The following is a 26,653-nucleotide window of genomic DNA, read 5'->3' as shown; positions in this document are numbered from 1 at the left end:
ATCTCCCTTCGATTCTTCACTACGCTAGACTACTTCAAGAGAGAGACGGAAATAAAGACTCGATGCAAAAGGGAAAGAAGAAGAAGCAAGCAAACGCACACAAAAGAAATACTAAGAAGGCGAGAGAGGGGCAGGTCAGTTCGAGGGAGGAGATACGTAAAGCGACGAATGGAAGGAAGGGTGGGAATGCGATTGTGTTGTCTAAGGCTAAGATACTACTACTAGAGAGAGAGAGCGTGAATGAGAAAATGCTAGCTACGGAACGAGGTGGAGGCAGAAGAAAATGCTAAAAACGACGTGAGAGGGAGGCGTGTAGAGAGAGAGGTGCGAAGCGGGAACGAGAACGAGAGCTTATAGACGAAGGAGAAAACAAAACACCAAGAAAAGAAACCAAGAGCGTAAGGAGGAAGACTATAAAGAAGAGAGGACCCAAGGTGAAATACGAAATAGAGAGGGCACGGCAGAAAGAAAAGAAAAAAAACGAAGAGAGTCGAGACGCGTCGAGAAACAGACGAACAAGAACCGAACCGAGTCTGAAAAAAAAAACGATTCTTCTAGAGCTGGTACCTCGACCTCAGCCGTTCCTGCAGAGCGGGAGGGAAGGTAGGGAAGTTGGCGGCCCAGGCCTCTCCGAGCATCTCCTTGAACGAGGTGAGCACCTTTCGGAAGACCTCGTTGAGTTCGGCGGTGGGAGTGCTCCATTTGCAGATGGCGTTGCAGAGGTAGACGAGGTCCTAAAGGAACGGTAAAGCGAGAAGGGGGCGTCAGCGGAAGGTTCGAGCCAGCTTCGTCGCGTCGACAAAGAGAGACGAGAGAAAGGAAACGACGACTGACGGGAACCATTCCGTGAGGGTTGACCATGACGAGCTGGCAGAATCCCATGAAAGCGGAAGCCTTTTCGTCGTTGTCTTTGATGTCCCAGAGCACGGTGCACCTGAGAAGAAGAAGCAACGTCAGGTCAGTTCGAGTCGAAAGAAGGGAAGAGCGACGACAGCAACGAACCAAGTCTTTCCGAACGTAGCAAGGTGAACCGAAACGAGCTCAGGGAACACCAGTCCCAATCGACCGATCGTAACCGCGGCGTTTTCGAGGAGGGACTTGGGGGTCGTCGTGCTCATGAGGATCTGGATGAGGGCCTCGACGAGGACGGGGACCTGAGCCTTGAGGTGCTCCTTCAGCGCCGACGCTTCTGTTCAAGACGAAAGACATGTTCGTCAGTTCCTCGACCTACGATAATCGAGAGCTGATATGCGAAAAGACTCACCAGGATTGGCCTGGCACTGCATAGCAATCTCTCCGACGGCCCAAGCAGCGTTGTTGCAGACGCTGACCTCGTCGTACTTGGGCTGAGCGACCTGATCGGCGATCTCCTTGACGATCCGAGGAAGGTAGAGAGGGAGGAAAGCACTGAGAGCGTGGCACGAGATGGCCATGTCTCCGAGGAGAGCGTAGGCGGACTGTCGAACCGAAGCCTCGGGGTGCTGAACGAGGACGAAAAAGGAAACGGAGTCAGCATTCTCGTCTCGACGCGACAAAAGAGATCAAAGGCCAACTCACGTTGAGACACTGCTCGAGGAGCTGAATCAGAGGAGGAAGCGTTCCCTCGGGGGTGGTAGGAGGGTTGATGAGGGTAGCCATGTTGCCCTTGAGTCCCTGGGTGAGACCCGATAGGAGATCGAGAGCGACGATGAGGAACGTCTTGTCGGGTTCGTCCATCTGCGAGGCTCCCGAGGCCCAGGAGTAGTACTCGTTGAGCGACTTCTGGACGATCCTGAGACACCGCTCGTAGACGGGGATAGCGTAGGCGGCGAAGGATTCCGAAGCGGCGATGGTGACCGACGAGAGGCACTGGAAGGGAAGACGCGTCGAAAAGACGAAGAGGTCAGCTTTCGAGCTCGTCCGAAATAACGACGAGAGACGTACCTCGAGCAAAGGAATGATGTCCTCATCCGAATCGTCGAGTCGCTCCCACTTCTCGATCAAAGGAGGCATCAGGATCCCAACGAGAGTAGCGTTGTTGAGTCCCTCAGCAACCGAGTCGGCGAGTGTTCCAATAGCGTCGTAGAGGATGAGAAGGTTCTTCTGCTGGTACTTTGAGAAGGCGAAGACGAGGTTTCGGATGATAGGTTCGAGGTAGGGTTGAAGAAGGGATCCGGCTTCCTCCTCGAGGGTAGCGAAAGCTGAGCATCCGGCCTCCTGAACTCGCTTGTTGTTGTCGAGCACCATCTTGAGGAGCTGGAGAAACGACGAGGCAAAGCGAGAGAGGTCAGTTTGATTAAACGACGAGGAGCTGAGAAGAAGAGGACTTACACCTTCCATAGCGGGGAGGAAGAACATGGCTTGAGTCTCGGCGGGAGTGTTCACGCACCAACTCGAGTATCGACCGATCGTCCAGCAGGTGATGGCTCGAACGAGAGGCTGCGAAGGAAATCGCGACATCAGCTCGACCATCTCGACAAGCAGCAGAGCTCGAAGCAGACGTACCTTAGCGTCGTCCAACGTGTTGATGAGGAAAGGAACCAAGGTCGGCAGGTGAGGCTCGATTCCCTCGATGCAACCTAACAAAGCAACGAAAACAAAGGTCAGCTTGGACCGAACTCGAAGCGAGAAGACAAGAGGGATACGTACCTTCGGCCATAGCTCCGAGAGCCAGGATACCACACTCTCGCTGCACCCACTCGGGCGAGAAGAGCTTCTCCTTGAGGTAAGGGAGGAGGATCTCGAGCAGCTCAGCCTCGAAGACTACGCTCATCACGTCGAGAGCAGCCGCCGAGCACTTCCTGAGGTTCCATTCCGAGGAGAATCCATCCTCGTCGTCGTCGTCCTCGTCGTAGTCATCGTCTGAAGACAAGCGAAGAAAGAAGAAGAGTCAGAGAGGAGGGAAGGAAGGAAGGGGAGGGAAGGAAAATCCGAGCTCACCATCATCGTCCTCCTCCTCATCGTCCTCATCCCCAGCAGCTCTCGACTTCCCTCCCGAGGGCTCCACTCCACCCTCCCTCTCGAACCCATGTCCCTTCGACCCGTAGAACTTTGGCTTCAAATCCTCAGGTCGATCCGGGACGTTCGCGTCCTCCTCGTCCCCTTCCAACCACAACAGATCCGTCTCCGTGTACACCATCCCGTTCAGCAGCACCGGCGCGACCTTGCTCAAGAAAGGTCTCAAGTGATCCTTCAACTCCTCCGCCTCTGCGAACCCGAGCCAGAACTCGCATGCCTCCAGCGCAACGGCCTCGTCCTTGTCCTGGGTCGAGTAGATCATGAACTCGGCGACGTTGGCGAGCTCGGGGATGACCTTGTCGGGTCTGGAGGTGAGGAGGAGGGTGAGGGCTTGACAGACTGCTTTTCGAACGTCGGCAGATTCGTCCGAGGCTCGTCGGAACAGGGAGGAGAAGAAGGAGTCGATGTTGGCCGAGAAGGAAGGAGGGTTGGTGATGATGAACGAGTTGAGGCACGAGATGGCTTGGGAGCGGTACTTCGCGTTTGGGTGGTCGGTGGAGGAGATGAGTTTGGGGATGAGGAAGTCGAGGAGTCGTTGACCGTTGATCTCGATGTCGAGCTGTTTGGGGAGATCCTCGCAGACCTTGAAGAGGGTCGAGAAGGCTCCCTGGAGAAAACGCGAGAGAGGCGAAGGAAAGGAGGATAGGTCAGCTCTTCAACACTCTCTCACACACTCTCTCTACACAAGAACATCCCACCTCCTCCGAACCCAAAGAGCAAAGCAGCAGCACTCACATCCAACTCAGCCTCGTTCTGGGAATCCATCGACTGAACGAGTTTGCCCATCGCCTCTGGCCAGCTTGACACACCGTGGGCCATGAGGAGGGAATCGATCACGATCGTCACCGTCGTCCTGACCATGGCGTTGGCGTCTCCGAGAGCGTTGAGGACTGATTCTTTGACGTAGGAGATGACGGGAGGGGAGCAGTCGACGAGGGTGTGGACGTTGTTTTTGAGGATCAGTCCGGCGACAGCTCGAGAGCGCTCGTCTTCCTGAGTGACCTGGGTGAGAACGTAGACGAGGTAACCCGCGTAGTCGGGGATGGCTTCGAAGGAGGCGAGTCTCTGTAGCATGGTGAAGAATCGAAGAGCGAGGGATGGGAGAAGAGAAGAGTGCGATGGTGGGTGAGCTTTCCTCCCTTCTTTCTCCTTCCCTCTTCCCTTCTCCCTTCTCTCCTTTGCTCTCTACTTACCTGAGTGACCTGAGCCTGTACTGTTGAATCCTCGCTTGTTGAATCTCTGAGAACCGAGACTAGCTCTTGAACTCCTTCGGGACTAGGCGTCCAGCTCATCGTAGAAGGAAGGAAGGGAAGGAGGTGGTGGGTGAGGGGAGAAGGGGAGGGGTTTCCTTTTTGCTGCTACGAACCAAAGAAGGAAGCAAATCCAAGCGAAAGGTCAGTACCAGGAGCTCATGCTACAGCTTAGGCTTGAAGGAGGAGCACTGACTTGTTTAGAGAGGGAAGGAAGGGAAGGGTGGTGGGTCTTTGTTTGAGCAAGAGGGGCAAAGGGAAAAAAGACAAGAGACAAGAGAGAGAAGGGTCAGCTCGTGCTAGCTATTCAAAGCTGAGAAAAGGATTGCAGATCTACTCACGATGTAGACGACCTTCCAAAGGGATAGGGGCTGTGAAGAAGAAAGAGAGAGAAAGGAGGAGGAGGATGGGAGTCGAAAGTAGAGAGGGAGACTAAGAACTCTCGACTTCGACGCTTTCCTTCACTTCGAGGCTCGGACCCTCTTTTTCTTTTCTCTTCTCTCGAGCTTGTTTTCTTTCTTGCGCGAGCCTTCTCGGGAGATCTCGAGTTCAAGTCGAAGATAAGTGTCGTCAAAGCTCGAGCTCATCTCGAAATCTCTCCCTTCCTCGAGCTCACGTCCTCTCGACTCTCTCTTCCCGTCTCGTCGTCGAGCGATCCTCATTCATTCAGCACCCTACTCTACACAATCGACACACTACGGAGAAAAAGGAGAGAAAGGAAGGAAGCACAGGGAGCGAAGGCAGCCACACACGGGGAGAGATAGATACGAGAGAAACTAAAGGAAGGGAGGGGAGCGAAGTGAAGTGAAGAGAACAGGTAGAGACGGACGAGACGAGAAAAGCTAGAACGCAAAAGAGCAAGTAAGGTAAAGGCTATCCACAAGGCAGGAGAAATTGTTCTAGGGCAGTAAAGTGAGGGTGAAGGGGAGAGTACGGGCATGGAGAGAATAATTATGACGAGAGAGGGAGAGAGAGGGAGTGGGAGGGATATGCGAGGGAGAGAAGGAGGGAGGGAGAGAGGACGAGGTGTCGATGCGAGATAATGAGGACGGGGTAGGGTGTTTAAAAGTCGGCTGGAAAGAAGAGAGAGAGAAGAGAAGAGGAAGAGGTCAGCTTTCGAGTCTCGAAGAGCGACGACGGACGACCGACGAAGAGGACTCACGGAAGAGACCGCCGTGAGGATCAGGTCCAGACTGTCCGTACTCGGAGGTATCGCACTCGGCGTATCGATCGAACCTGGAGGAGGAGGAGGGAGAAGGGGGAAAGGGTCAGTACGAACGAAGGAGAGACGAGGAGAAGAGAGGATTTGTCACGAACTGGCTCGAATCTCCATCTCCCTCGATCTTGGGGATGTAAGGAGCAGGGATGTCTCGTCGGTAGAGTCTGAGAAGAACCATGCAAAAGAGGCGTCAGTCTCAATATCTCGACTCCTTCCTCGAGGAAGCGTCTTCGACCTCGAGGTCGACGCTCGACCCCCGAACGAAAAGCGAAACCAAAGACACTCACCGATCCCAATCGACCTCTCCGAACCACTCATGTCCAAAGATATCGTGCGATCCGCTCTTCAAGTTCCCGAACCTCTTGGTAAGATCCGAGGTGAGGAGACTCTTGAGGAGATCCTTGGACAGAGGCTCGAAGTAGTTGGGGTATCGAACCTTCCCGGCGATGATCTTCTCGTAGAGCTTCATGGGATTTCCGTCCTCGGTGAAGAAGGGTGGATAGCCGGCCTGGATCCAGAGCAAACAAACACGAAGAAGAGGAGGGAGTCAGTTTCGAGAGGAGATCGAGCTCGACGCGTCGAAAGACGAATCCACTCACCAGCATCTCGTAAATCAGCACCCCCAAAGCGTACCAATCGACGCTCTTGTTATACGCCTTGGACTGCACGACCTCCGGTGCGAGGTAGTCAGGCGTCCCACAGAGCGTCCAAGTCACGTCCGGAACGTGTTTGGCGAATCCGAAATCTGTGACCTTGACGTGTCCGTCCGCCCCGAGGAGGATGTTTTCGGGCTTGAGATCTCGGTAGATGATGTCGAGCGAGTGGAGGTAGTCGAGAGCGAGAGCGACTTCGGCGGCGTAGAACTTTGCGACCGAGTTGGGGAATCGCTGCGAGGAGGGAGGAAGGAAGGAGGAGAAAAGAGAGGGAGAGAGAGTCAATTTCTTTGTGATTTCGAGGACGATCGACGAGAGCAGCTCGGAAGCTGCTGCTCGAAAGCTCAAAGCAAAACCCAACGAGCTCGAAACGAAACAGGCGACTCGCAACTCAAACTCACCTGACTCTTCCTCAACAAACTAAACAACTCCCCACCCGCCACGAAATCCATCACCATGTACAGATTCTTGGAATCGCAGAACGTCCCCCAGAGGTTGACGAGGAACGGATGTCGCACCCGGACGAGCATCTCTCGTTCCGAGTTGGTGTGCTCGACCTGCTTCATTCGAACGACTTTTTCCTTGCCGAGGACCTTGACGGCGTAGAACCGAGCGTTGTGACGCGATTTGACGAGGTGCACTCGACCGAAAGAACCGGTTCCGAGGCTGCATCGAGGTTTCGAAACGAAGGAGCGAGGAGGGAAGGAAAGAGGAGAAGGAGATGGGAGGACGGGAGAGTCAGCGGACGCGAAGGGACGAGACGAAGAAAGATTCCGATTCTCGCAGAAAACGTAGGAAAAGAAGTGATACTCACGTCCTCTCAATCTGGAAATCCTTCAAAGCATACTTCCCCGCCGTCTTCCTGACCTTCACCGGCGCCGCGACCGCACCTCCAGTGGTCCCTCCTCCAGCCTCCTTCGCCTGGACGACAGCAGCGTTCATCTTCGCCACTCTCGTCTGTTCCTCCGCCTGCCTCAACGCCGCTTGAGCCTGGTTCAGCTGCTCGGCAGCGAGAACGACAGCGGGAGGCTGGTTGGATGAAGCATGGTTGAAAGGGATCGGAGGAGCCGTCGATGTCGAGGCGACCATGGGTTGGTGGTGGTAGGTAGGTTGCTGCTGTTGCTGGTGAGAGGGAGGAGGAGGTTGGTTGTTGTAGGTTGAAGCAGCGTAAGGGTGAGGTTGTTGATCTACGCTCATTCGAGAGGAGGTGTCGGGGTGATCTTGGTAGGTGGAGTGAGACGAGGACGAGGGAGGAGGAGGGATGTTTGGAGAGGACGAGTTGGGCGAAGGATCCGAGGCAGGGTTGGAGATGTAATCTCCTCTGAGAGCTGCTGAGAGCGTTCGTTCGGATTGACCGTGCTGGGCAGGGTTGGTGGAGAGGGAGGAGGACATGGAGGAACCGTTGGATCCTGCTGAGGAGGAGTAGCCGTGGGTGGGTTGGGTGAGGTGAGCTTGGTGCGTTGAGGAGGGAGGAGACGGGGATTGAGAGTTGGTGTCGCTGTCGAAGTGAGAGAGTGTAGTTGGAAGGAAGGATGAAGGGGAGGAAGAGTCAGTCCGGAAGTTGTCAAAGAGAAAGGAAACAAACAAAGATCAAGCTCGAGGAAGGAAGACGAAACGCCATCTCTCCCTCTCTCTCTCCTCTTCTCTAGCTCGATCCAGCTCCCCTCCATCGCTTCCTAGTAGAGACTACATGCGCCTCGGATGCTCCCACGAGCTGGAATCATCTCTTGAACGACGGTCGAGCTCTCCTTCTTCCCTCCTCCCTCCGTCTGAGCTGAAACCTTACTGACCTATACATGGTCTTCCCGCTGGTGAGTACGTGTCCGTCTGGACTCTCTGGAAGGGTTACGAGGACTGGGTACGGTTGACCTTGCTGGATGTAGGAAGGTTGAGTTGGATAGACGATGGCGGGAGGATTCTGCTGCTGTTGAAGTTGCTGTTGGTGAGGGATGTAGGACGGAGGAGGAGGTCGCTGCTCTTTGGTCGTAAGGTTCGCCACACGAGAGAGAAGAGAAGGAGCCATATCGAGGTGAAGGGTAGAGGGAAGGATCGAAGTGTGCGATGGAAAGAAGAAGAGGGAGGTCGGGCGGGTTGTAGGAGAGCGAAGAAAGTTGAGTTTGACGAACAGGGAAGGAAGGGAGGGACGAGGTCGTGAGGTTTGGTTTGGTTTCAAAGAGAGAAGAGAGGAACGAAAGATCAGAACAGTTCTTCTCCTTTAGGGTCTACGAGATGGTGGTGGTTGGAGGTCAAACGAGGGGTCTAGACTCACCTGGGACCAAAAAGGGGAGTGAAGGGAGGAAGGATGGGGTTGGGAGGGTAAGGGCCGTCTCAGACGCATCCGTTCGATCTCCTCTCTCTCTGAAACCAATCTATCGAAAAAAAAGGGAAGAACGACTAAAGTCTTGCCGGATCCTGCTAGCACAGCAACTGGACGAGATGGGATAGCAGAAGAAGAAGGCGAAGTCGTGATAGAAAAAAGGTCATCAAGAGAGAGATCTAGGGCAAGGGACGAAAGCGAAACCAAATCGAACACCGTCCTTCCTCGCTTCCCGTCCAGAAGTCGACGAGGCATGCAAAGAAAATCCGGATCGACTACAGAGGGGACGTATAGATGCTACAAAAAGAGTTGGCAGAGCTCGAGCGAGGAATCGTTAAGCGGAAGGAGGGATGTTGAGTCCGAGGGATTCCGCCGCCGCCGTCTTCGTCCCCTCGCTGAGCTGGTACGCGGCCAACTCCTTCAATCGAGCCTCCTCTCGTCGTCTGTTGAGCAAAGCGCTGAGAAAAAATTCCCCTGCCTGTATAGAATGCACCAGGAAGCAACAAGAACGAAGAAAAACCGAAGAAGAGCGGAGTCAGACGCGTTCTTTCCGACTCTCTCCTCCTCCCGACCTTCCAACGACCATCCAACACCGAACCAACCACAACCAAAAGAGAAGAACAAGGGACGTACCTTGTAACTACTCCTGACCAAAGGTCCACTGGCAACGTAGAGGAATCCCATTCCCTCCGCGACCTCCTTCCACTTTGCGAACTCGGCGGGCTCGACGTATCGCTCGACCTTCATGTGCTTCTTCGAGGGTCGCATGTACTGTCCGAAGGTGACGACGTCGACATCGTTGGCTCGGAGATCTAAGGGAAGCGAGAGTAAGGAGGAGGGATCGAGTCAGCTTTGATTTTGAAAGTTCGAGGGGAGACAGGACGACGCGTCGATCCCTTTCCTCTCCTTCTCGTCTCTTCTCGACGAGTCCGAAAAGCGTCCGACCGCCATCCTCCTTCTGCCCTCGCCTCGTCTCCCTTGCTTCAACCCAAGACATTCTGCGAAAAAAGCACTCACCCTTCAAAGTCTGCAACAACTCCTCGTCCTGCTCTCCAACACCCAACATCAAACTCGTCTTGGTCACGACTCGTCCCTTGGTGACCTCCTTCGCGAGCCTGAGGACCTCGAGCGACTGTCGGTACTTGGCTCGTCGATCTCGAACAGTAGGAGAGAGTCGTTCGACGGTTTCGACGTTGTGGGCGTAGACGTCGAGGCCGGAGAGAGCGACGGAGGTGACGTCCTTGACTTCTCCGTTGAAATCTCCGGTGAGGGCTTCGACGAGGATGTGGGGAGCCCTGAGAGTTGAGAAATGGTTGGGAGAAGAGGTGGGAGTGAGGAGGGAAGAGGAGGGGAGGTGGGGAAAGGACGAGAGGAAGGAGAAAGGCAGGTCAGCTTCGCGTCCAGTGAGGAAGGGAAGGAGGAACGAAGGAGAAGATGAGGATGGAAACGCACTTCTGCTTGATCTTGCTGATAGTCTCGGCAAAATGAGCTGATCCTCCATCTGCCAGGTCTGTCAAGGGGGAAGCACAACAGCAGCGAAAAGGTCAGCACTCGACTTCACTCATCGAACGAGAAAGTGAGGTGACGCGGAAGACGAAAGGGAAACGGGCCAAACTCACCATCCCTGTCCACACTCGTCAATACGATGTATCCCAAACCCCATCGACTGATAGCCTCAGCCGTGTTCTCAGGCTCCATAACGTCCAGAGGAGGAGGTGTCTTCGACGTCTTGACCGAACAGAACCGACATCCTCGAGTGCAGGTGTCTCCCATCAACTAGATACCCAAATCGAGGGTCAGCTCTTACTCCTAAGACATCCCAGCGTCCTACCGAGCAGGAAACCTAGCGAAAGACTGACCATGATCGTAGCAGTAGCCCCCTTCTTTCCCTCCTTGCCGTCCTTTCCTCCTCCCCAGCACTCTCCGATGTTGGGACATCGAGCCTCCTCGCAGACGGTGTGAAGACCGAGTCCTCGAAGATCCTTCTTGATCTCGGCGTAGGATCCTCCAGCGGGAATGGAATGCTTCAGGAAGGAAGGCAGACGAGGACTGGAAAGAGTCAAAAGGAGAAGTTGGTCAGAAAAGTCGAAGCTCGCTCGACTCCCTCCTTCCCTTCCCACCTTGACTCAAGGACGTCTTGGAGGATGCAGAGACTCACGCTTTGGTGTTTCCGAGGGTTGTGATTCCGTCTTCCTCGAGATGGTTTCCAGCGATGAAGTCTCCGAGGGTGAAGCCGTCGTCGAGCTTTGCGATTCTCGACTGACGAGTGGAAAGAGCTCGTTTGGACGCGGGAGAAGTCGACGACGTCGAACTCGAAGAGGAAGCTGCTGGAGAAGAGGTGGAAGCGGAGGAAGCTGGAGAGGAGACGGAGGAGGATGGGGAGGGCGAAGGAGTGGAAGTTGTAGTAGCGATGGATCGACAGAGCGAACGAGGGATGGACTGGAAGGAAGGGAGGGAAGGGTTGGGGGAAGGAGGAGGGAGGGGGGAGAGGTGGGCGTCAGCTTTGAGCTCAAAGTTCGATGGCAAGATCGATGGTTGAGCACTCACGGATTTGAGGGTTCGAGCGAGCATACTGAGAAGTCTGGACTGAAAAGTGTCCTGAAGGCGTTCGTGGTCGTTGGAAGGTGGGAAGAGAGAAGGCGGACGGAGACGGAGGAGACGAGAAAGGATCCTCCTCTGAATGCACCGAGGCTGGGTCGGTGCCCTTCAACTTCCATCCCGTCTTCAAACAGAAATCCTTATCTCATTAGTCAAGCAATGTCAGGAATATCGCTACAGACCACAGGAGGGGTCTCGTCAAGATTCGTATCGGAAACAGATCTCGACAAGGCCAAAGCGACCAAAGATCAGGAGTGGAAGGCAGCGTATGAGAGGTGAGCTCGACTCCTTCGCTTCCTTCTTTTCCTCTCCGTCTTCTTGAAGAGATTTTGTCGAAGCTGATTCATGGTCATCTCTTCACTGCCATCGCAGACTTGGACAAGCTCCACCACCGAGAGAAGAGGAGGAGGCGTACGATCCCAGGTCCTTGTTCGAGGTGCGTTGAGCTCGACCTTTCCTTCCTCCTCCTCCTCGTCCCATCCTCCTCTTCTCGAGCTCCCCTCTCCACCAAACATGCAGAAGCAGCATCGCTCCATCCACTCTCTACTCCTAATCCTTCCCTTCTCGCTGAATACACTGAGCAAGCTTCCTCTTCAACCCTCCCTCTCTCGAGCTCCTTCGGTTCTTGCCGTTCGTCTCTCGTCCTGATCTTTTCTCTCTTCATCTTCTCCTCACAGAAACTGCAACAGAAGAAGGTGCGCCCATGCTCTCTTCTGCTACTTGCTTCCAACCTAGCTCGAATCTGACGCGTCTGCTCCCTTCGTATCTGTCTCCTCGACCTCCAAAGGTTCGTTTCCTTCACCTTGCCTCGACTCGCCTCGCGTCCTCCTTTGTCTCCAACCTGACCCCCAAACTGATCTCACCGCTTCCATTCTTCTTGCAGGACATCAAACGAGAGGAGATGGACGAGAAGATGAAGATGTCGAATCAACATCGAGGTTTGAACGAGGAGGAGTTGGGCTTCTTGACGGATCACAAGGTAGGTTTATTCGTTGTTTCCTCAAACTCGTTCTTCGTACGAAAGCTAATGCTCGTTTCGTGGATATGTGCTTTGCTTGTGCTCAGAACAAGTCGGATCGAGACGCTCGCCAACGTCGTTTAGAGGAGGAGGCTGTTCTGGATCAGTTCAGATCGTTCGTCCTTCGTTTCTCGGCACCCCTTTGGCTCCTCTTCTACACCGACACCTCGAGAGAGTGTCCGCGCGTCGTCTCTGAGTGGGTTTTCCGTTCTCAAACAACCTATTGACCATCCCTTCCCGCTCCCTCTTCCTACATCACGTCGCGTCCCTTCCCTTCCTCTCTCGCAGAGCTCAACGTCGGTCTCCCACTCCTCCAGGAGCTCACTTCCTCGTCCCCACTCCCGTCGCTTCCACTTCCACCGCACCATCAGCATCCCTACCACCTCCCAAACCTAAAGCAAAGAGCAAGAAGGGAATCCCAGGAGTGGTCGTCAAGAAGAAGGCGAAGGTTGCAACGGTTCCAGCTCCTGCAGCGGTTGGAGATGGGAAGAAGCGGGAGCTTGAAGAAGCTGATGAGGCGGTGGAGAAGGATGGTGAAGTGGAGGAGAGCGAGGGAGGGTCGAAGAAGGCGAAGCTTTCGTGAGACGGCGAGCAGTTGGGTTGGGTTGAGATCTCATTACCTTCTCAGTCTTGCTTGCTACGCCTCTGTTTCAGCGAGAAGAAAACTTGCAGAAGACTGATCTTCACATTCAAGCAAAGGTGCGAGAGGAGAGAGAGACATGCATTGTTGTCGATGGCAAAAAAGAGAGTTCGGAGCGAGACGCGTCCTCTGGTTTCCGTGTCGAGCTGACGGAAAGAATGAGAGGAGCGGTTCAGCGTCAAGTTCGTTACAAGTCAATCGGGAACGCGCATCGACTCACCTTCTCAATCCTTCGTCTCCTCCTTCTCCTTCTCGTTCTCCAGCTCCTCCGCCCACTCCTGCGTCTCCCCGTCCCCTTCACAAATCTCCTCCGACGAAACACTCCAGTCCTCCATTCTCGTCAAATCCCACTCGACATCCGGCTCACCTCCACCCATATTTTTCACGAAGTCACAGCACCAGCAGCCTCCCTTACCCCTATCCTCCAGCTCCTCCAGCGGGTTCAGCGAGGCCGTACTCGTCCCGCTCCCTTCCTCTGTCAAAATCCCTCCACTCGCGTTCGATCGATCGACCTTCCACCTGCACAAACCAGCGAAGGACTCTCGGAGTAAGGCTCTGAGAAGGATGGGCGCCCATACGACTTCGCATCTGTGGGGGAGGACGTCGGCGAGAGAGCAGATTCGAGCGAGGTGGGCGGGAAGGATCTGAGATTTCCAGGCGGCGGCGGGACCTCCTTGGGATTCCGTTGAGTTCCATAGATCAGGGAAGACACGTTTGACCATGTCCGAGCACTTGAGAAAGGAGAGAAGAGCAAAGGGATGAGCAAGGAGGAAGGGAAGTGGGGACGCGTCGAACCAAGACCCAGAACCCACCATTGGACTGCAGTACTGGATTCTAAGACCGATGCTCCAGGGAAGTACTGGGCCTCGGATGGTGAGAGAAGTGAGGTAGTTGAAAGACGACATGGCTCGAAGGACGTCGTTCTGCAAGAGAGAGAGAGAAGGGGAGCCAAGGTTACCGACGCGTCACGGACAAACGGGCGAACAGAAAACGAGACTGCTTCGGGACTCACCCAGGCTGGATACTCGAGCCCACTTGTGATTTCGAGCGTCTTGAGGGTTGGGATGCTGAGAGCTGCTTGCTGGAGGAATTGAGGGATTCCCTTGACGTTGTTGAAAGCGAAGTTTGCGGCGACGATCCCTCCCTTCGTTGTCGTGATCTTCAACCCTTTGAAGTGAGAGTGCTTCGTCAACAGCTGCTCGTTCATGAAGGCGACCTGTCCGAACCAGGGGATCAACGACAGAGCCGTCGTTCTCTCCGGATTTGAATCCTCCGGGAGGTGATCGTCGAGGAGCTCGATCTCGAGGGTCGTGAGCTCTGGCTGAAGAGCGATAATCTCCTCGAACCAGCTTGCTAGTCCAGGTCCCTCTCCGATGAGAGGAAGTTCGTTGAAGATGATGCGACGGAGACCGGGGATGGGAGTCCAAGCGTGGGAGGAGGGAAGGGTAGGAAGGTCGACGAGGTTGACGGTGTCGAAGGTGAACCGACCGGAGGAGAGGAGTGCATCTCGAGCGAGAGCTGGGTATCGAGCCGAGTTGAGGTTCCGACGAGATGGGAGCGAGCCGACGAGGAGATTCGGGACGCGTAGCGGCGGGGACGTCGACAACGAAGAGAAACCGTGCTCTCTTTGCTCGGGGCTGAGCTTCCTCCATGAGAGCGATAGGGCAGTTGCAAGCTCCTCGTAATCCAAGGTTTGAAGAGTCGGGTGGTCGAGAATGGTTTGGAGGAGGGTGAAAGTGAGATAGGCCGACTCGATTCGAAGGGTTTGAAGGCCGACGAGGAGAGGAAGGATTGCACAGAGACGATTGGATTCGAAGGCGGAGATGTTCAGTATGTAGCGGGAGGTGGAGTAAATGACGAGCTCTCTGAAGATCCGTGAAGATGGGGCAAAGGTGAGTAACGATGATGGAAGAAGGGAGGGGAGTCAGTCGAGAGCTCACCTGCAGAAGCTGGCCAGCGAAGAAACGGCGAGGATCGAAAGGCGTCCTTCAGGCTCCAGGAGAGACTTCTCCAAGTTTCGAGATCCCACTCGAAAGACTCTGACTGCTGCAGGCCGAGAGATCTGGAGGGAGAACGAAAAAGGAAAAAGGGAGTGAGCTCGAGCTCAACAATCTCTCGAAACGAAGGGGAGTTTCGAGCCAAAGGAAGATCTGCGACGAACCCTGTGCATCCGAGAGCATACGAGAGCAAAAGATACATAGGCTGATCCTCTAGGTAGCCAGTCCAAGATCTCAAGAAGGATTTCGTCGGGGATCTGGACGCAAAAGGAAGGAAGGGAGGGAAGGAGGGTGAGCTTCGCTGAGCTTTTCTTTCGTCGTCGTCGTTTCTTTCGAGCTTTGCTGAACTCACGTCTGCGAAGGTTGCTGGTCCCTTCCCCCTGAGAGAAGAAAGAGAATCCATAGCTGACATCCTGGTCTTGAACAGTTTGGCGAGGTGGAGGTTGGGTGCTGAACGGCCGACGAGAGGAAGAGAGCTCGTCGAAACTGAAGCTCAGCCCTCTCTTCATCAGCTCTTTTTTAACCTCGCTTTTGCAGCAGCCATGAAGAAGAACAGAAATTCCAGATAGACCCAAAATAATGCAAAGACGAGCAGAACGAACAAAGCGAGAAATAAAAGATGCAGAGCGAAAAACGAAGAACAGAGTGAAACGAACGACGACCCTCCTCACTCCCACCCTCCCTCAGGAACCTCCTCCCACGTCCCGTGATTCTCCGCTCCCACATCCCCGTACGGATCTTCATCGTAAGACGACTCGTCAACTTCCGAACCACCCCTCCAGGACTCCTGTCCAGCGACCTCTTTGATTCCTTCGAAGGGGTGAAGGGGGAAGTCCCGTTCCGACTTGAAGCGAAGGTCTGGAGGGATCATGCCGTGTTCTCGCATCCAGGCGAGAACCTTGGGGTCGGCTCTGGCACTGAAGAGAGAATAGAAAAGAAGGCAGGTGGGAGGAGGGTCAGCGGAAGGAAAGGAAGGCGCTCGAGAGGGTGAGGACGCGACGAACTGTCTCTTCATGAAACCGGTGACGTGAAGTCCCTGGAGAGATCGGGCTCGAGAGAGAGCGACGTAGGCTTGACCTGAGTAGACAGAGAGCGCAAAGGTAAGTCAGGAAAGTGCTTTGAGAACCGAGAGGGGCGAGACCTTGAGCTCACCGTCGGCGAAGATCTGATTGCAGTCGACGCTGACTCGGTCGATGGATTGACCTTGGGACTTGTGGATCGTGACAGCGTACCCGACTGGAAAGTAAACAGGGACCTGTCAAAAAGCAAGACGAAAAGAGAAAAGGGAAGAATGGGACTCACGAACGAGAGGAAGCTGAACGAAGGAGAGGAGAGGAGAGGGCGGTCAGAAAAGCTCAAACTCCTTTGGTCCCAGCGATTCGAACGTACCTGCTTCCGAACAGCGACGAGCACCTCCGGATTCTCCTCCGTGGAGATAGTCACGACGAAGGTGACAGGCCTGAAGAGGTAAGAAATCCGTTCGTCCAACTCGGTGTTGTGGACGCTGACGACCGGGAACAGGGTGTCGGACGCGTCGTCGTCTCCCTTCTCGAGTTGGTAGGCCTTCTCGGTATCGAAACCCCCCTGATACGCCTCTTCTGGAGCGAGAGAGGGAAAATCTGGAGACTGAACGGTGCTGAGGATGTCCCAGTGATCCTTTGCGGGGTGGAATCCGTTGTGAGCGATGTCGATGTTCTCCTCTCGAGCTTGATCGATCGTCAGGAACTTTTCGACGATTCCAACGGATCCGTTGACGATCCTTCCGGCGAAGATGTTCTGTGTGAGAAAGGTCCAATGAGCTGGTGTCAGTTTGGAGTCTTTTACGAGAAGGAGAGCCGCGTTGCTCTGCTCACCGATCGACACATCACTTGAGCTTGAGACGAAAAAGAAAACGAGAGGTCAGAGAGGAGACTCTGAGGGAAGCAGAAGGAGAGATAACTTACCTCCGATCTTCAGCTCCACTGCCTGAGGGATGCTGATCTGGGTCTTGAGCGTCGAACGAAGCTGATCTCCGAGAGTGTGAGGGAGGGAGGGATCCATCGCGTCGAACGCCTCGTACTTGTAAGTATCTTCCCGTAGCGCTCGAAGTCGACGGAAGTTCTCAGCTGAGACCTGTTTCACCGTCGGGTACCTAGGTAAAGCGAGAAACGAAGTCAGATCACCGTAAAATCGAAGCGAGCAACGCAAGAAAGGGAAAGCGGACGAACAGCTTGGTAGGCAAGATGTTGTCCTCCCATTTCTTCAGCTGAAGGTCGCGAAAGAACTTGGCTGTCTCCTGGTCCGACTGCCCGAGTCGGACCTTGTTGAGATGGTGGATGAAGACTGGGTCGCTCTGTCGAAAGATCTGCTGGAGGAAGAGAGGAACTCCGAGCGTTCGCTCCCAGCTGTTGGCCTCGAAGGCGAAGAGAGATTCCTTGACGTCGTCGGAGGTCTCGGTGCGGACGAAGACGGGAGGTAGTTGAAGGAAGTCTCCGGTCCTGAAAGAAAAATTGAAGAAAGGAGTTCGGTCAGCGAAGGAGAGGAAAGATTGGAAGGAGGGAGGAGGAAACGCACACGATGACCTGCATCCCTCCGAACGCGTCCTTGCTGCCCCTGATGTTTCTAGCAAGCTCCTCCAGGGTATCAAACATCTTTGCCGAGATCATCGAAACTTCAAAAGGACAACGAGAGGATTTCCTCAGGTCAAAGGAACGGATTGAGACGCGACGGGTCGAGACTCACCCTCGTCGAGAATGAGAACGTCCGTCTTCCTCCAGTTCGACCTCCTTGAAGGCTTGTCGTTGATCCGGTTGACGAGATCACGCATCCTTCCTTTCCCTAGTCCAATCCCAGCCCAGGAGTGAATCGTCGTTCCACCGATATTGACCGCTGAGATTCCAGTCGAGGAGCAGATCGCGACGGTCTTGTCCTTCGCCTCGAGTTCGTCGATGATCCTCCGAAGGAGGAAGGATTTCCCAGTTCCTGTAAGGCGCAGAATTTTAAGAGTCAGGTTCTCATCTCTGAGATGACTGGGGAAAGCATGGACGAGCCTGCTGCTCCAGTGAAGAAGAAGCTTTCGCTGAGAGGGCGGACGAGAAGGGAAACGAGCTCGTCAGCTTCAAAGAGCTCTCGAAGTCCAAATCAGAGATGGAAAACCTTCACTCACCCAGCGATAGCTCTCAGAAGAATCGCCTCCTGTTCCTTACTCAGGTTGTGCTTCTCGACCTGGTCTACAATGAGATGCACTCCGACCGAATCCTGCTTCTTTCGAAACCTGAACTCGTCCTGCTCCTTGACCGATAAATCGATCGGGACGATGGGAGTGGGAGTGGGTGGAGCCTCCGTCGCGAGATTGGACGGGGAGCAGTGGAACGGTCGAGCCAGGAGGGGAGAGCGGGAGGGAAGGAGGGTGGGAGGGAAGAGCGAAGAGGGCCACGGAGGGCGATAGGAAGGGGAGGGGTGAGAAGAAGGTCGATGGGCTTGAGTAGATATTGAGGAGGAGGATAGGGACCTTGACGAAGGTTTTGGTGTAGGCAGAGGTATTGGGAGTGGAGGGAAGCTGTTTTTTGTGAAAGACAAGTGAGAGAAGGATCGATTCGTGAGCTCGACGACAAAAGGAGGGAGGGAGGAGGGAGCGAAGGGAGGAGGTGGGCTGAAGGAGGACGGAAGCTCACCATCGAGGCAGCTCGTCTCTACTCTCTAAGCGACAGTACGGACGACCAGTAGAGGGGTTGATCAAGAGTCCTTGCTCTTGAGAGCGGTTGAAGAAAGGAGGGAAGGAGGAAGGAGGAGGAGCAGGAGGGAAGCTCAAGGTGACCGAGCTCAACTTTCCTCTCGAAGTTGAGGAGGAAGGAGACCCAAGAGAAGGGAGGGACCGGGGGAGGAGCGATCGTGTCGACATCGAGACGGGTCAAAGTCCCGGGACGACGAGAGAGAGAAACCAAGAAAAGGGAAGGGAAGGAAAGGGTACTTGAGGGTTGGAGGAGAAGGGAGGAAAGGAAGTCGCCAACGCTGAAAAGGGAATCGCTCGAAACCGTCTGATTGTTATCTTAAAGTCCTTTTCAAACTCGTGTATCATCAAAAGCTAACTACGGAGTCTCGGTAACGTCCCAGTCGGTGATGAGGTACTCGTCCAGGGCGTCGAGCTCCTGGACCTCGCTCTCGTTCAGCTCGAAACCGTACAAGTCCGTGTTCGACTTGATCCTCGACTGGGAGACCGACTTCGGGATGCAAATGAAGCCCTGTAGAAAGAGAGGCAAAACGAGTAAGCATCTACAGTTTCACTGGGAAGCTAGGGAGACGAGAACTCGCCTTCTGAAGAGACCATCGAAGAAGAACCTGAGCGGGAGTCACGGAGTGAGCCTTCGAGATCTTCTGGATGACGGGGTGGTTGAACTTGAGGGCTCGAACGAGAGGAGCCCAAGCCTGTAGAGGAACAGAAGGAGATGCGAGATCAGGCAAGGTTGGAAAGAAAAAAGGAAGGAGAGAGCAAAGCAAGACGAACCTCGAGGTGGATTCCGTGCTCGCGACACTTAGCGACGAGGGGTTCTCTAGAGGAAGAGGGAACCGTCAAGGAGATCAGGAGGTAATCCCGAAGCAAGAAAGAGGGCTAAAAAAAAGCTCACCGAGTCATGAAAGGGTGGAGATCAACCTGAAGACGCGACGCGACGGAGTGGGTCAGCGAACCTCTTCCTTCAAGGAAAGAATGATCAAACTCACCTGGTTCAAAGAAGGAAGGGTAACAATCTCAGGCTTGGAGGCATCTGCCACTCGGACGACGTGTTCCTCGATGTGAGCGACTCCCCAGTTCGATACCTAGAAGGGAGAAGAAAGGTTCGAGGTCAGTTTCAGCCCTCTCGTCGCTGTCGCTTCGTTTCTCCGACGACCTTCACGCCCTAAGATCGCTCCATCTCCCATCCCTTCACACCAGAGAACCATACTGCAAATCCCAGAGCCGACGTCGATGGAGCACTCACTCCGATAGACCTGAGTCCTCCGTCCTTCTTCCCCTTCTCCATCGCTCTCCAGCTCGCCTCCCTCAACTCGGGTCCTCCGATAGCAGAGTGCATGAGGTACAAATCGATCAATCCTCCGGGAGCGTTGGCGAGAGAGTAATCGATAGCCTCGATGGTCTCCTCGTACGAAGTGGGCGCTCGGAGCTTGGTGGTGTAGAAGACGGCTGAACGAGGGAGGTCGTTCTTCGAAAGGAACTGCTCGATGGCGAACTTGCACGGAGCTTCGTTCTCGTACCCTGAGAAGAAAGAAGAGTGTTTTCCAGGTCAGATAGACGGGAGAGTGGACTGTGAAGGTTCAAAGGGACCTACAAGTGGCGGTGTCGATGTGTCGGATACCGGCCTGGACGAAGGAAGGGAGGGAGGGGAAAAGGAGAGATGAGCCTGGTGCTCTCGACCTTTTTTGCAGACGAAGACTCACCTCCAAAGCCCAGGTGACGGACTGAACAGTCTGCTCGTCGGACATCTCGTAAACTCCGAGTCCGAGAGTGGGGATATCGACGCCGTCGTTGAGCTTGAAACGAAGGAAGGGAGGGAAGGAAGGAGAGAAACGGAAGGTCGGTCAGCTCGAGGTCTCTTTCCTTCTCGCTCGCTCTTCCGAGAAAGTCAAAGCTCTGGAGGGAACGAGCAGACAGAAACGAGCTCACCTTGACAGTAGTTTGAAGCGAGAAGGGAGTGGAAGTCATCTTGAGTGAGAGTCGTGGTTGGAGGGAGGAAAAGAAACGCCCAAGTATTGAAAGGTCATCAAGAGGGAGCTCGCTTTCGGGAGCAATCCAATTCGTTCATGACGACCAAGACGATGGTCTGTTTTCTTCTCGAGGTCGAGGAAAGATGTATAGATAGAGAGTCATGCGATCAAGGATAAAGCTCGAAGAAGGGTGAAGCATAAAGGTCGTAAGAGAAAGGGGCTACCGAAAAACAAAACACGTCGAGAGATGGAACGTCTCCCATCTCTTCAGTCGTCGTCGCTACGTCCTCGTTTAGAGAGGAACACGGCCACACGAGCATCCCTCGCAGGGAGCTTCGACGGAAGGGCACGAGGTGGATTTCTGAAGAGCAAGAGAAGAGAGACGAGAAGGAAGTCAGCCCTGGGTCTTCGCGAACTCTTCCCTTCGAAGGCTTCCCGTTTGACTGAAAATGAAGGTAGAGACTCACGTATTCGGCGACCTTGTCGGATTGGAACCTATCGCAGGTGCAGTCGGAAGAGCAAGGGGTATCTCGAGTGCTGCAGTCGGTTGCTTTCTGGAGGAGAGGAGAGATAGGGAGGAGGAGGAGAGGGGTCAGCCCTTGTTTCGACGAGGAGGGAAGGCAGCGAGGATCAAAGAAGAGGACGAACGAGGTGGAAGGACCTGGAAGATATCAAGACGAGATGGCGAGGAGAAGAGGGGAGGGACGAGGACGAAGAGGAAAAGCGAGAGGAGACAAGGAAGGGAGGGGTGGGAATGTGGGGTGATCAGCTTCGAGCTCAACAACTTCCCTCTCCAACGCAGAACGACTCACCAGACGGATCCCGACCTCGTAGCCTTTCCACAGCTGCAGGCTTCACAAGGCTCGGAAGCAGAAGCACAGGCGGGGACCTTGAACGAGAGGGCTCGGTTGAGAGGGGCGGCAGACATGGTGGAGGGTTGAGGGTTGAAGGCTGAAAGGGAGGAGGTTGGGCTGGAAAGGAGGTGTGGTTTGAAGCTAATGGACGAGGGGGAAGAAGAAGAAGATCAGTATGAAAAGTTCGAGAGGGATGAAGGTTTTGGGAGGAGAGAGTGCTCACTGAGTAAAGTGGAAGTGGAAGTGGAGGAAGGATGTGGTTGGGGAGGAAGAAGGAAAGGGAAGGGACGCGAGTTCTTATCCTCCCCAGCGCCCTTTGGAAGAGCCCTCTTCTCATTGGCTGCTCCTCCCTCCCCAGGCCCTCCTACCCCTTCTTCATCAGCCTCATTTAAGCCTATCCTGAAGCTCCGGAACTTCTCAGTCCAACCAGACTCTTCCTATTCGTCGAAAAGGTCGTTCGATGCGAGGGCAGAGAGATGGAACCCTCAGGATTGGTGCAGAGAAGGCAGCGGTCGATTTCCTCGTCGACGCGTCCATCCTCGTCAGATTCTCTTCTTCTCGACTCTCTCTTCCTCACCGAAGATATCAAAACCCCTCAAGCGGTCTGCGAGTGAAAAGAAAACGGCTCGACTGAGCACACAGAAAAGGAAACCATCGGCCTCAAACCGACCGCGACGCGTCTTCTCTCCTCTCGACTTCAGGCAGAAAGGTCGTCAGATACATATCAAGTCGAGAACAAAACAACACACAGACTACAAGAAACTCCACCTTCAACCTCCGTACTCGACCTCAAACACCCAAGCAACCTTCTCCCTATCCAGCTCAACCCTCGCGTTCCCAACCTCCCCGATCAAGATCCTCAACTCTCCCTTCTCCTCGACCCACTCCCAATCCACCTCCACAGGTCCCTTTCGACCGAGGAACGAGATTCGGTCTCCTTCGAGGATCGGGAGCCTCGCAGGGATGATGAAGACCGATTTGGGTTTGGAAAGCGAGAGGATGAAGAACGAGTTCTCGGTTCGAGTGAAACGAAGGTTGAGCTTCTTCTCGGGAACGACGAGCTCGGGTAGGAGGGCGAAGGGATTCTGGGGAAGGAGGAAGAGGTCAAGGAGTGAGCTCAGCACGGGCAGGAGAGGAAAGATAACGAAGCAGACTGACAGTATCGTATATCGCTCGTCCGTTCGTCTCCAACCAACGACCAACTTTGAGAAGTCGAGAAGACATGGCGTCGATGATCTCTCCTTCTCCGGTGGGACCGACGTTGAGAAGATAGTTTCCGTTCTTGGCTGTGATGTCGATGAGCTTGTGAACGATCTCCTTGACCGATCTGACGCGAAGGAAGAAAACGTGATCAGAAGGACGCGTCGCTGGCCGACACTCAGCCAAGACGTGAGGAAAACGGCTCACCTGTACTGATCATCGGGAGTTTTTTTGTTATATCCGAAGCTCCAGGGGTCAAGGCCTAAAGAAAGACGAAGCGTGTGAGTACGAGCGTGATCAGGTCGCGCAGAAGAAGCCGACGCTCTCACCTTCGCAGCTCTCCCACTTGTTCGACTGGATCGTCTTGAACTGAGCGTACTCCGGAGTAGAGAAGTCGGGAGCAACTCCACAGCCTGGGGGAAGAAGGCGAAAGAGGGTTCAGCTGAGCGAAGAAGGAGCGATGAGAGAGAAAAAAAAACACGAACGGTTGTTCATCGCGACTTGTCGACCTTCCTTCGTAGCGTTCGTCCACCATTCGGCAGCGAGAACCGAAGTATGGTTGGCTCCTCCGATGTCTAAGTCGCCAGACAAAGAGGCGTCAACAGCAAGAGAGCGTGAGTTGACGGAAGGCAGAGTTCGAAAACGATCGGACCAAGTTGTTCCCACCACCCACCACACCAAAGAATATCAATCTTGTAATCTCGAGTAAGGATCCTCATCTGCTCTTGTTGAAGATCCTCGACGTAGTCGTTGATCTGACGAAGAAGATGGCGGGTAGTGGGAGTCAGAGTCCGAAAGAAAGAACAGGACGACGCGACGAACCTTGGTTCGGCCGGTGTAAGGCTCGAACTTTCCGGGATGAAAGACGTCCTCGGCGAGACCTCCAGGCTATAACACAATCGAGGTCAGAAGCACTCGGTGTAGAAGACGATTCGAGGAAAGACTCACCCATCCCTGCCAACCGTAGGGTCTGAGGGCATTCGAGCCGAGGAAAGACGCAAGAGTCAGTCTCGATCTTCCTTCGAGAGGCGTTCGACGAAGTGTGATAAACACTCACTTGTAGTCGGGGTTGAACCTGGCATTCGAGTCGCATCGAGGAAAAAAACAGCTCAGGACTGAACCTCGACGAAGGACGACGAGAACTGCATCGCGAACGAGCTCACCATTCAGGCATCGAGAAGTAGGTTCCTTTCTTGATCGGGATGGGAGACTTATCGGCAGCTTCCAGCAACTCCTTGACGTAGTCTCGCTTCCCTCCCTCGGGTCCAAGGACGACTGAGTTTCGATCAGAAGTGTGTTTCGTGTCGAAGAGAGCGAACCCATCGTGATGTTTCGTCGTCAGAACGAAGTACTTGGCTCCAGCTCCGGTCTGATGTAATCAAAAGAGGGAGATAGAAGTCAGTGAGGTGGTCGTCTTCAGTTCGACTCCGAGACTCACCTCGGCGAGGAGGGTGGCACGAGAGAGAGACGCACAAAGAGATCGATCCAAGCAGTAGCATCGAATTTGGATCCGTTGAACGAAGCAATAAAGTCGTCGTAGACAAAGTCCTGAGAGAAAAGGAAGAGCGATTCAATTGATCAGCGTTGCGCAACAGGAGAGGAAAGAGACGACGCGTCGACTTGCCTCTCCGTACTTCTCCTTGTGATACTTGAAGGCTGCAAAAGACGACAAACTCGTCAGGGGACGACGGAAAACACGCTCGGAAAGGAGAACGACCCACTTCCTCCGTTCGGTCCGTCCTGATGCAACCAGTACCTGGGAAAAAAAGGAGACGGAGAGAAGGTGAGCGGTCGAAGCGACGGGACAAAAACGACTTACCAGTACCACTCTGAATAGCGTCCAGGTTCTGTCCACGCAGGAACTGAGAATAGACCGAAGTGAATGAAGATCCCGAACCTATTTCGAGGGAGTCAACACGAAGAGTTCAATGAAAGAAACGCGACGAGAGAAGACGAACTTGGCGTTGTTGAACCAGTCTGGAGACTCGTGTTGCTCGAGAGCCACCTGCAATACAGAAGCGAGAAGTAAGTGCTCAAACATAAGCAAACGAAAGAGGAAATAGAAGCGAAGGGCGACTCACAACGTCGTCGATCCACTCTCCCCATCCCCGGTCCTTCAAAATCCCACTCCCTTGAACCTCAACCGTCTGCCATCCAACAACTCCAGACCTTTCAGCAGATCCTTCGACCCCCGAACCAATAATCTCTCGAAGAACTACCTCCACCGTCGCGTCCTGTGAGCTCGAAACCGTCACATCTCCTGGTTCGACTCCGATCTGCACGACGACCTCGTCTCCAGGCATGAGCCTCTTGATCCTTCCCTTCACCACCGTTCTGACTGCTCTTCCAACAAGCTCAACCTCGAGACCTCTGCCTCCGACCCAGGCTTTCCTCCTGCCGTGCTCGTTGACGGCGAAAGGGTTTGAGAGGGTAACCTCGACGATTTGAGCTCGAGTACGACCTCCAGGGAAGTCAAGCCACTTGTGCGTTCCTCGGACGAGACGGACTCGAATCGGGTAGGGATCGGAGTTGTTCTTGATAGGCACTGAGGGAATGAGAGTGGCAGAGAAGATGTGGAGAGCGTTCCATCCAGCTCTCTCGGGCAACGAGAGCGAGACAAGAGGGAGGAAGGAGAGATGCGGAGGGAGAGGGAGGATGAGATGATGGATCTGAGTGGTATTGAAGTTTTTGGAGGTAGGAGAGAGGAAGTGGTAGGGGCTGGAGAGGAGAGAAAACAAAGAGAAAGATATGTGAGCAACGGGAAGACGCGTCGCCGCCGCTACTCCCTCCGCTTCCAACTCCCCATCACACCCCAGGTTCGTCCTCCATTCCTCCCTTCGAAGCGTGCTGATCTCTTATGGCTGAGATAGACATGCTCACCAGCGGATCGCAGCCTTGTTCAACCAGTGGATGGCCCACCAATTCTTCAGATCCAACTCCAACTCCCCATGCGAACCGTCCTGGAAACTCAAGCCGATCGTTTCCGTCGTTTCGCCATCTGTACCATCTCCAGCAACGAGTAGATGAACTGAATTGACGGGGGTTGGTTCGGGGAGAGGGATGATCTGGAGGGGTGGGAGAGGGAAGGAAGAAAGGTGAGCTCCGACCTTCATCTCCCTCGGTTTCCTCTGCCTCACTGACCTGAGAAAGAGCGACGACGTTGTCATCCGTAAGAGCTGACCAGTCCTCGGGTAGGATGAACTTGATAAGAGCGAAAAGCAAGAAGAAGGAAAGAAAGAGAGAGGGTCAGAAGGGTGAAGGCCCGAAGTCTCCTTTCACTTTCAAGCTCACCTCGACTCCTTCGTCCACCCACAGCCCTGTAGGCAAGAACTCGCTCGGATAAGTCGCTCCTCCTCCGTCGAATCCTTCTCCGTTGACCTGCTCTCCGGTTTCACTTGTGCCCTTGTTGTTGTAGAAGCCTGAGATGGGAAGGGAAAGGGAGACGAGTGGTTCGAGCTCAACCGGAGGACCAGAGGAGGAGATGGGCTCGAGAGATGTCTGCTCCTGGATGGGAGCGGTAGGAGTTTGAGGAGGGAAGAGGGCAGGAGAGTGAAGAGAATCTTCTGAGGGATGATCATCCTGGAGGAAGGGAAGGGGGGTGGAAGTTGGAGCTTGGAGGCAGAGATGGGAAGAGGGAGAAAGAGTGGAAGGTTAGAGGTCGATTTCAAGAGCGCCGTCGGCCATCTTTTTTTCTTCCTTTCGTCGAAACTAAAAGATGGAAACACATCCAAAACGTCCTATCGTTTCAGCAGGTTGTCTTCGTTGAAGCTGAGGGACTAAGTGGCGAGTAGAAGAGACCTTAGAGAGTCGTTGTTATTGTGTCGACTCGTCGCCTCCTCCCCTCGTTCTCTACCGTGCCCTACCAGAGCCTCAGCTGCCCTCTTTCCCCTACATCGAGTATCTAGTTAAGAGTCTGAAGGATTTGTCAATGGCTGCAAGAGAAGAAAAAGTGCCACAGCGGAGAGGTTTCTTTGCGAGGTGGGCGACACGTCTTCTTTCAGCTGCTGCTCGACTCGAATTCCTGACCGCTATACTTACAAAATGTCTCGATCGCTAATTTTGTCTAGAAGGACTGTACTTTGTACCTTACCCTGCTAAATCCCTGAGCCCATCCTTCTCCGTGTCCAGTTGCGACGCGACCAAGAGCAGGTCGAGTCCCGTCCCTATACGTTGCTAACAGATCGTCTCCCCACGTTGACACAGTTCTTATTTTCTCCACGCGAGAGTCGAA

General features: G+C 54.2%; 9 protein-coding genes across 9 annotated transcripts; 1 reads left to right on the top strand and 8 right to left on the bottom strand.

Moving 5' to 3' along the window:
• Positions 1-554: 554 nt before the first annotated feature.
• On the bottom strand, positions 555-4,289 carry KAP104 (Kap104p; the record flags this gene model as incomplete). The annotated part of the gene is made up of 12 exons (XM_076642921.1): positions 555-734; positions 835-934; positions 1,003-1,189; positions 1,265-1,481; positions 1,558-1,848; positions 1,924-2,235; positions 2,311-2,418; positions 2,485-2,558; positions 2,629-2,841; positions 2,920-3,604; positions 3,733-4,062; positions 4,191-4,289. 12 exons carry the CDS (start codon positions 4,287-4,289, stop codon positions 555-557), a joined length of 2,796 nt encoding a protein of 931 aa, XP_076500591.1.
• A 1,067-nt stretch (positions 4,290-5,356) lies between these two features.
• Positions 5,357-7,208, bottom strand: BDY24DRAFT_335757 (cAMP-dependent protein kinase; the record flags this gene model as incomplete). Its single annotated transcript, XM_076637206.1, has 6 exons — positions 5,357-5,483; positions 5,565-5,630; positions 5,754-5,974; positions 6,066-6,353; positions 6,521-6,785; positions 6,934-7,208. 6 exons carry the CDS (start codon positions 7,206-7,208, stop codon positions 5,357-5,359), a joined length of 1,242 nt encoding a protein of 413 aa, XP_076500590.1.
• A 1,377-nt stretch (positions 7,209-8,585) lies between these two features.
• On the bottom strand, positions 8,586-11,074 carry LIP5 (lipoate synthase). The gene is made up of 8 exons (XM_076638477.1): positions 10,984-11,074; positions 10,595-10,875; positions 10,296-10,485; positions 10,056-10,212; positions 9,889-9,946; positions 9,454-9,731; positions 9,070-9,248; positions 8,586-8,914 (listed from the first exon to the last, which is right to left on the bottom strand). The coding sequence occupies exons 1-8, from the start codon at positions 11,005-11,007 to the stop codon at positions 8,771-8,773; spliced, it is 1,311 nt and encodes a 436-aa protein (XP_076500589.1). The 5' UTR covers positions 11,008-11,074; the 3' UTR covers positions 8,586-8,770.
• On the top strand, positions 11,075-12,685 carry BDY24DRAFT_374831 (PSME3-interacting protein). The gene is made up of 5 exons (XM_076638476.1): positions 11,075-11,309; positions 11,407-11,470; positions 11,712-11,729; positions 11,918-12,013; positions 12,100-12,685. The coding sequence occupies exons 1-5, from the start codon at positions 11,194-11,196 to the stop codon at positions 12,277-12,279; spliced, it is 474 nt and encodes a 157-aa protein (XP_076500588.1). The 5' UTR covers positions 11,075-11,193; the 3' UTR covers positions 12,280-12,685.
• BDY24DRAFT_374826 (F-box protein) lies at positions 12,636-15,190 on the bottom strand. The gene is made up of 7 exons (XM_076638475.1): positions 15,042-15,190; positions 14,854-14,946; positions 14,633-14,754; positions 13,705-14,557; positions 13,505-13,615; positions 12,913-13,423; positions 12,636-12,838 (listed from the first exon to the last, which is right to left on the bottom strand). The coding sequence occupies exons 1-6, from the start codon at positions 15,099-15,101 to the stop codon at positions 12,917-12,919; spliced, it is 1,746 nt and encodes a 581-aa protein (XP_076500587.1). The 5' UTR covers positions 15,102-15,190; the 3' UTR covers positions 12,636-12,838; positions 12,913-12,916.
• A 2,314-nt stretch (positions 15,191-17,504) lies between these two features.
• BDY24DRAFT_90729 (uncharacterized protein) lies at positions 17,505-18,689 on the bottom strand. Its single transcript, XM_076645226.1, has 3 exons — positions 18,343-18,689; positions 17,835-18,227; positions 17,505-17,747 (listed from the first exon to the last, which is right to left on the bottom strand). Exons 1-3 carry the CDS (start codon positions 18,567-18,569, stop codon positions 17,675-17,677), a joined length of 693 nt encoding a protein of 230 aa, XP_076500586.1. The 5' UTR covers positions 18,570-18,689; the 3' UTR covers positions 17,505-17,674.
• Positions 18,690-18,694: 5 nt separating this feature from the next.
• Positions 18,695-20,350, bottom strand: BDY24DRAFT_374818 (aldo/keto reductase). Its single transcript, XM_076638474.1, has 8 exons — positions 20,102-20,350; positions 19,993-20,023; positions 19,645-19,919; positions 19,388-19,483; positions 19,294-19,319; positions 19,173-19,218; positions 18,980-19,093; positions 18,695-18,909 (listed from the first exon to the last, which is right to left on the bottom strand). The coding sequence occupies exons 1-8, from the start codon at positions 20,144-20,146 to the stop codon at positions 18,757-18,759; spliced, it is 786 nt and encodes a 261-aa protein (XP_076500585.1). The 5' UTR covers positions 20,147-20,350; the 3' UTR covers positions 18,695-18,756.
• Positions 20,351-20,450: 100 nt separating this feature from the next.
• On the bottom strand, positions 20,451-21,386 carry BDY24DRAFT_90635 (uncharacterized protein). Its single transcript, XM_076645225.1, has 3 exons — positions 21,181-21,386; positions 21,017-21,122; positions 20,451-20,922 (listed from the first exon to the last, which is right to left on the bottom strand). Exons 1-3 carry the CDS (start codon positions 21,294-21,296, stop codon positions 20,536-20,538), a joined length of 609 nt encoding a protein of 202 aa, XP_076500584.1. The 5' UTR covers positions 21,297-21,386; the 3' UTR covers positions 20,451-20,535.
• A 606-nt stretch (positions 21,387-21,992) lies between these two features.
• Positions 21,993-26,149, bottom strand: BDY24DRAFT_411401 (alpha-L-fucosidase; the record flags this gene model as incomplete). Its single annotated transcript, XM_076642920.1, has 20 exons — positions 21,993-22,307; positions 22,381-22,549; positions 22,630-22,684; positions 22,752-22,835; positions 22,908-22,997; positions 23,096-23,177; positions 23,245-23,310; positions 23,371-23,392; positions 23,480-23,497; positions 23,586-23,791; positions 23,896-23,970; positions 24,057-24,070; positions 24,144-24,178; positions 24,242-24,319; positions 24,381-24,427; positions 24,504-25,140; positions 25,303-25,487; positions 25,564-25,623; positions 25,714-26,001; positions 26,132-26,149. 20 exons carry the CDS (start codon positions 26,147-26,149, stop codon positions 21,993-21,995), a joined length of 2,544 nt encoding a protein of 847 aa, XP_076500583.1.
• Positions 26,150-26,653: the final 504 nt, after the last annotated feature.

This window comes from Mrakia frigida (assembly GCF_051309035.1).
Source record: "Mrakia frigida strain ATCC 22029 unplaced genomic scaffold BDY24scaffold_2, whole genome shotgun sequence".
Lineage (NCBI taxonomy): Eukaryota > Fungi > Basidiomycota > Tremellomycetes > Cystofilobasidiales > Mrakiaceae > Mrakia > Mrakia frigida.
Note: the sequence above shows the minus strand (reverse complement) of the source record. Positions and strands in the feature narration are given on the sequence as shown.

Coding starts and splice junctions, on each gene's coding strand:
- BDY24DRAFT_374826 (XM_076638475.1), bottom strand. CDS start 15,101: ATGTCAGCTATGGATTCTCTTTCTTCTCTCAGGGGGAAGGGACCAGCA. Junction 14,558..14,632: donor TCGCTGGCCAGCTTCTGCAG/GTGAGCTCTCGA, acceptor ACGGATCTTCAG/AGAGCTCGTCATTTACTCCA. Junction 13,424..13,504: donor TCCAGTACTGCAGTCCAATG/GTGGGTTCTGGG, acceptor TCCTTTCTCAAG/TGCTCGGACATGGTCAAACG.
- BDY24DRAFT_374831 (XM_076638476.1), top strand. CDS start 11,194: ATGTCAGGAATATCGCTACAGACCACAGGAGGGGTCTCGTCAAGATTC. Junction 11,310..11,406: donor TGGAAGGCAGCGTATGAGAG/GTGAGCTCGACT, acceptor CTGCCATCGCAG/ACTTGGACAAGCTCCACCAC. Junction 12,014..12,099: donor GCTTCTTGACGGATCACAAG/GTAGGTTTATTC, acceptor GCTTGTGCTCAG/AACAAGTCGGATCGAGACGC.
- BDY24DRAFT_374818 (XM_076638474.1), bottom strand. CDS start 20,146: ATGTCCGACGAGCAGACTGTTCAGTCCGTCACCTGGGCTTTGGAG. Junction 19,920..19,992: donor ACACATCGACACCGCCACTT/GTAGGTCCCTTT, acceptor CTTTCTTCTCAG/GGTACGAGAACGAAGCTCCG. Junction 19,094..19,172: donor AGCACGGAATCCACCTCGAG/GTTCGTCTTGCT, acceptor GTTCCTCTACAG/GCTTGGGCTCCTCTCGTTCG.
- BDY24DRAFT_90729 (XM_076645226.1), bottom strand. CDS start 18,569: ATGTCGACACGATCGCTCCTCCCCCGGTCCCTCCCTTCTCTTGGGTCT. Junction 18,228..18,342: donor AGAGACGAGCTGCCTCGATG/GTGAGCTTCCGT, acceptor CACAAAAAACAG/CTTCCCTCCACTCCCAATAC. Junction 17,748..17,834: donor CTTCTGAGAGCTATCGCTGG/GTGAGTGAAGGT, acceptor CCGCCCTCTCAG/CGAAAGCTTCTTCTTCACTG.
- LIP5 (XM_076638477.1), bottom strand. CDS start 11,007: ATGCTCGCTCGAACCCTCAAATCC. Junction 10,876..10,983: donor TCGCTCGAACCCTCAAATCC/GTGAGTGCTCAA, acceptor CCTTCCTTCCAG/TCCATCCCTCGTTCGCTCTG. Junction 8,915..9,069: donor TGGTCAGGAGTAGTTACAAG/GTACGTCCCTTG, acceptor CATTCTATACAG/GCAGGGGAATTTTTTCTCAG.
- BDY24DRAFT_90635 (XM_076645225.1), bottom strand. CDS start 21,296: ATGTCTGCCGCCCCTCTCAACCGAGCCCTCTCGTTCAAGGTCCCCGCC. Junction 21,123..21,180: donor ACGAGGTCGGGATCCGTCTG/GTGAGTCGTTCT, acceptor ATCACCCCACAT/TCCCACCCCTCCCTTCCTTG. Junction 20,923..21,016: donor CTTCCAGGTCCTTCCACCTC/GTTCGTCCTCTT, acceptor CCTCTCCTCCAG/AAAGCAACCGACTGCAGCAC.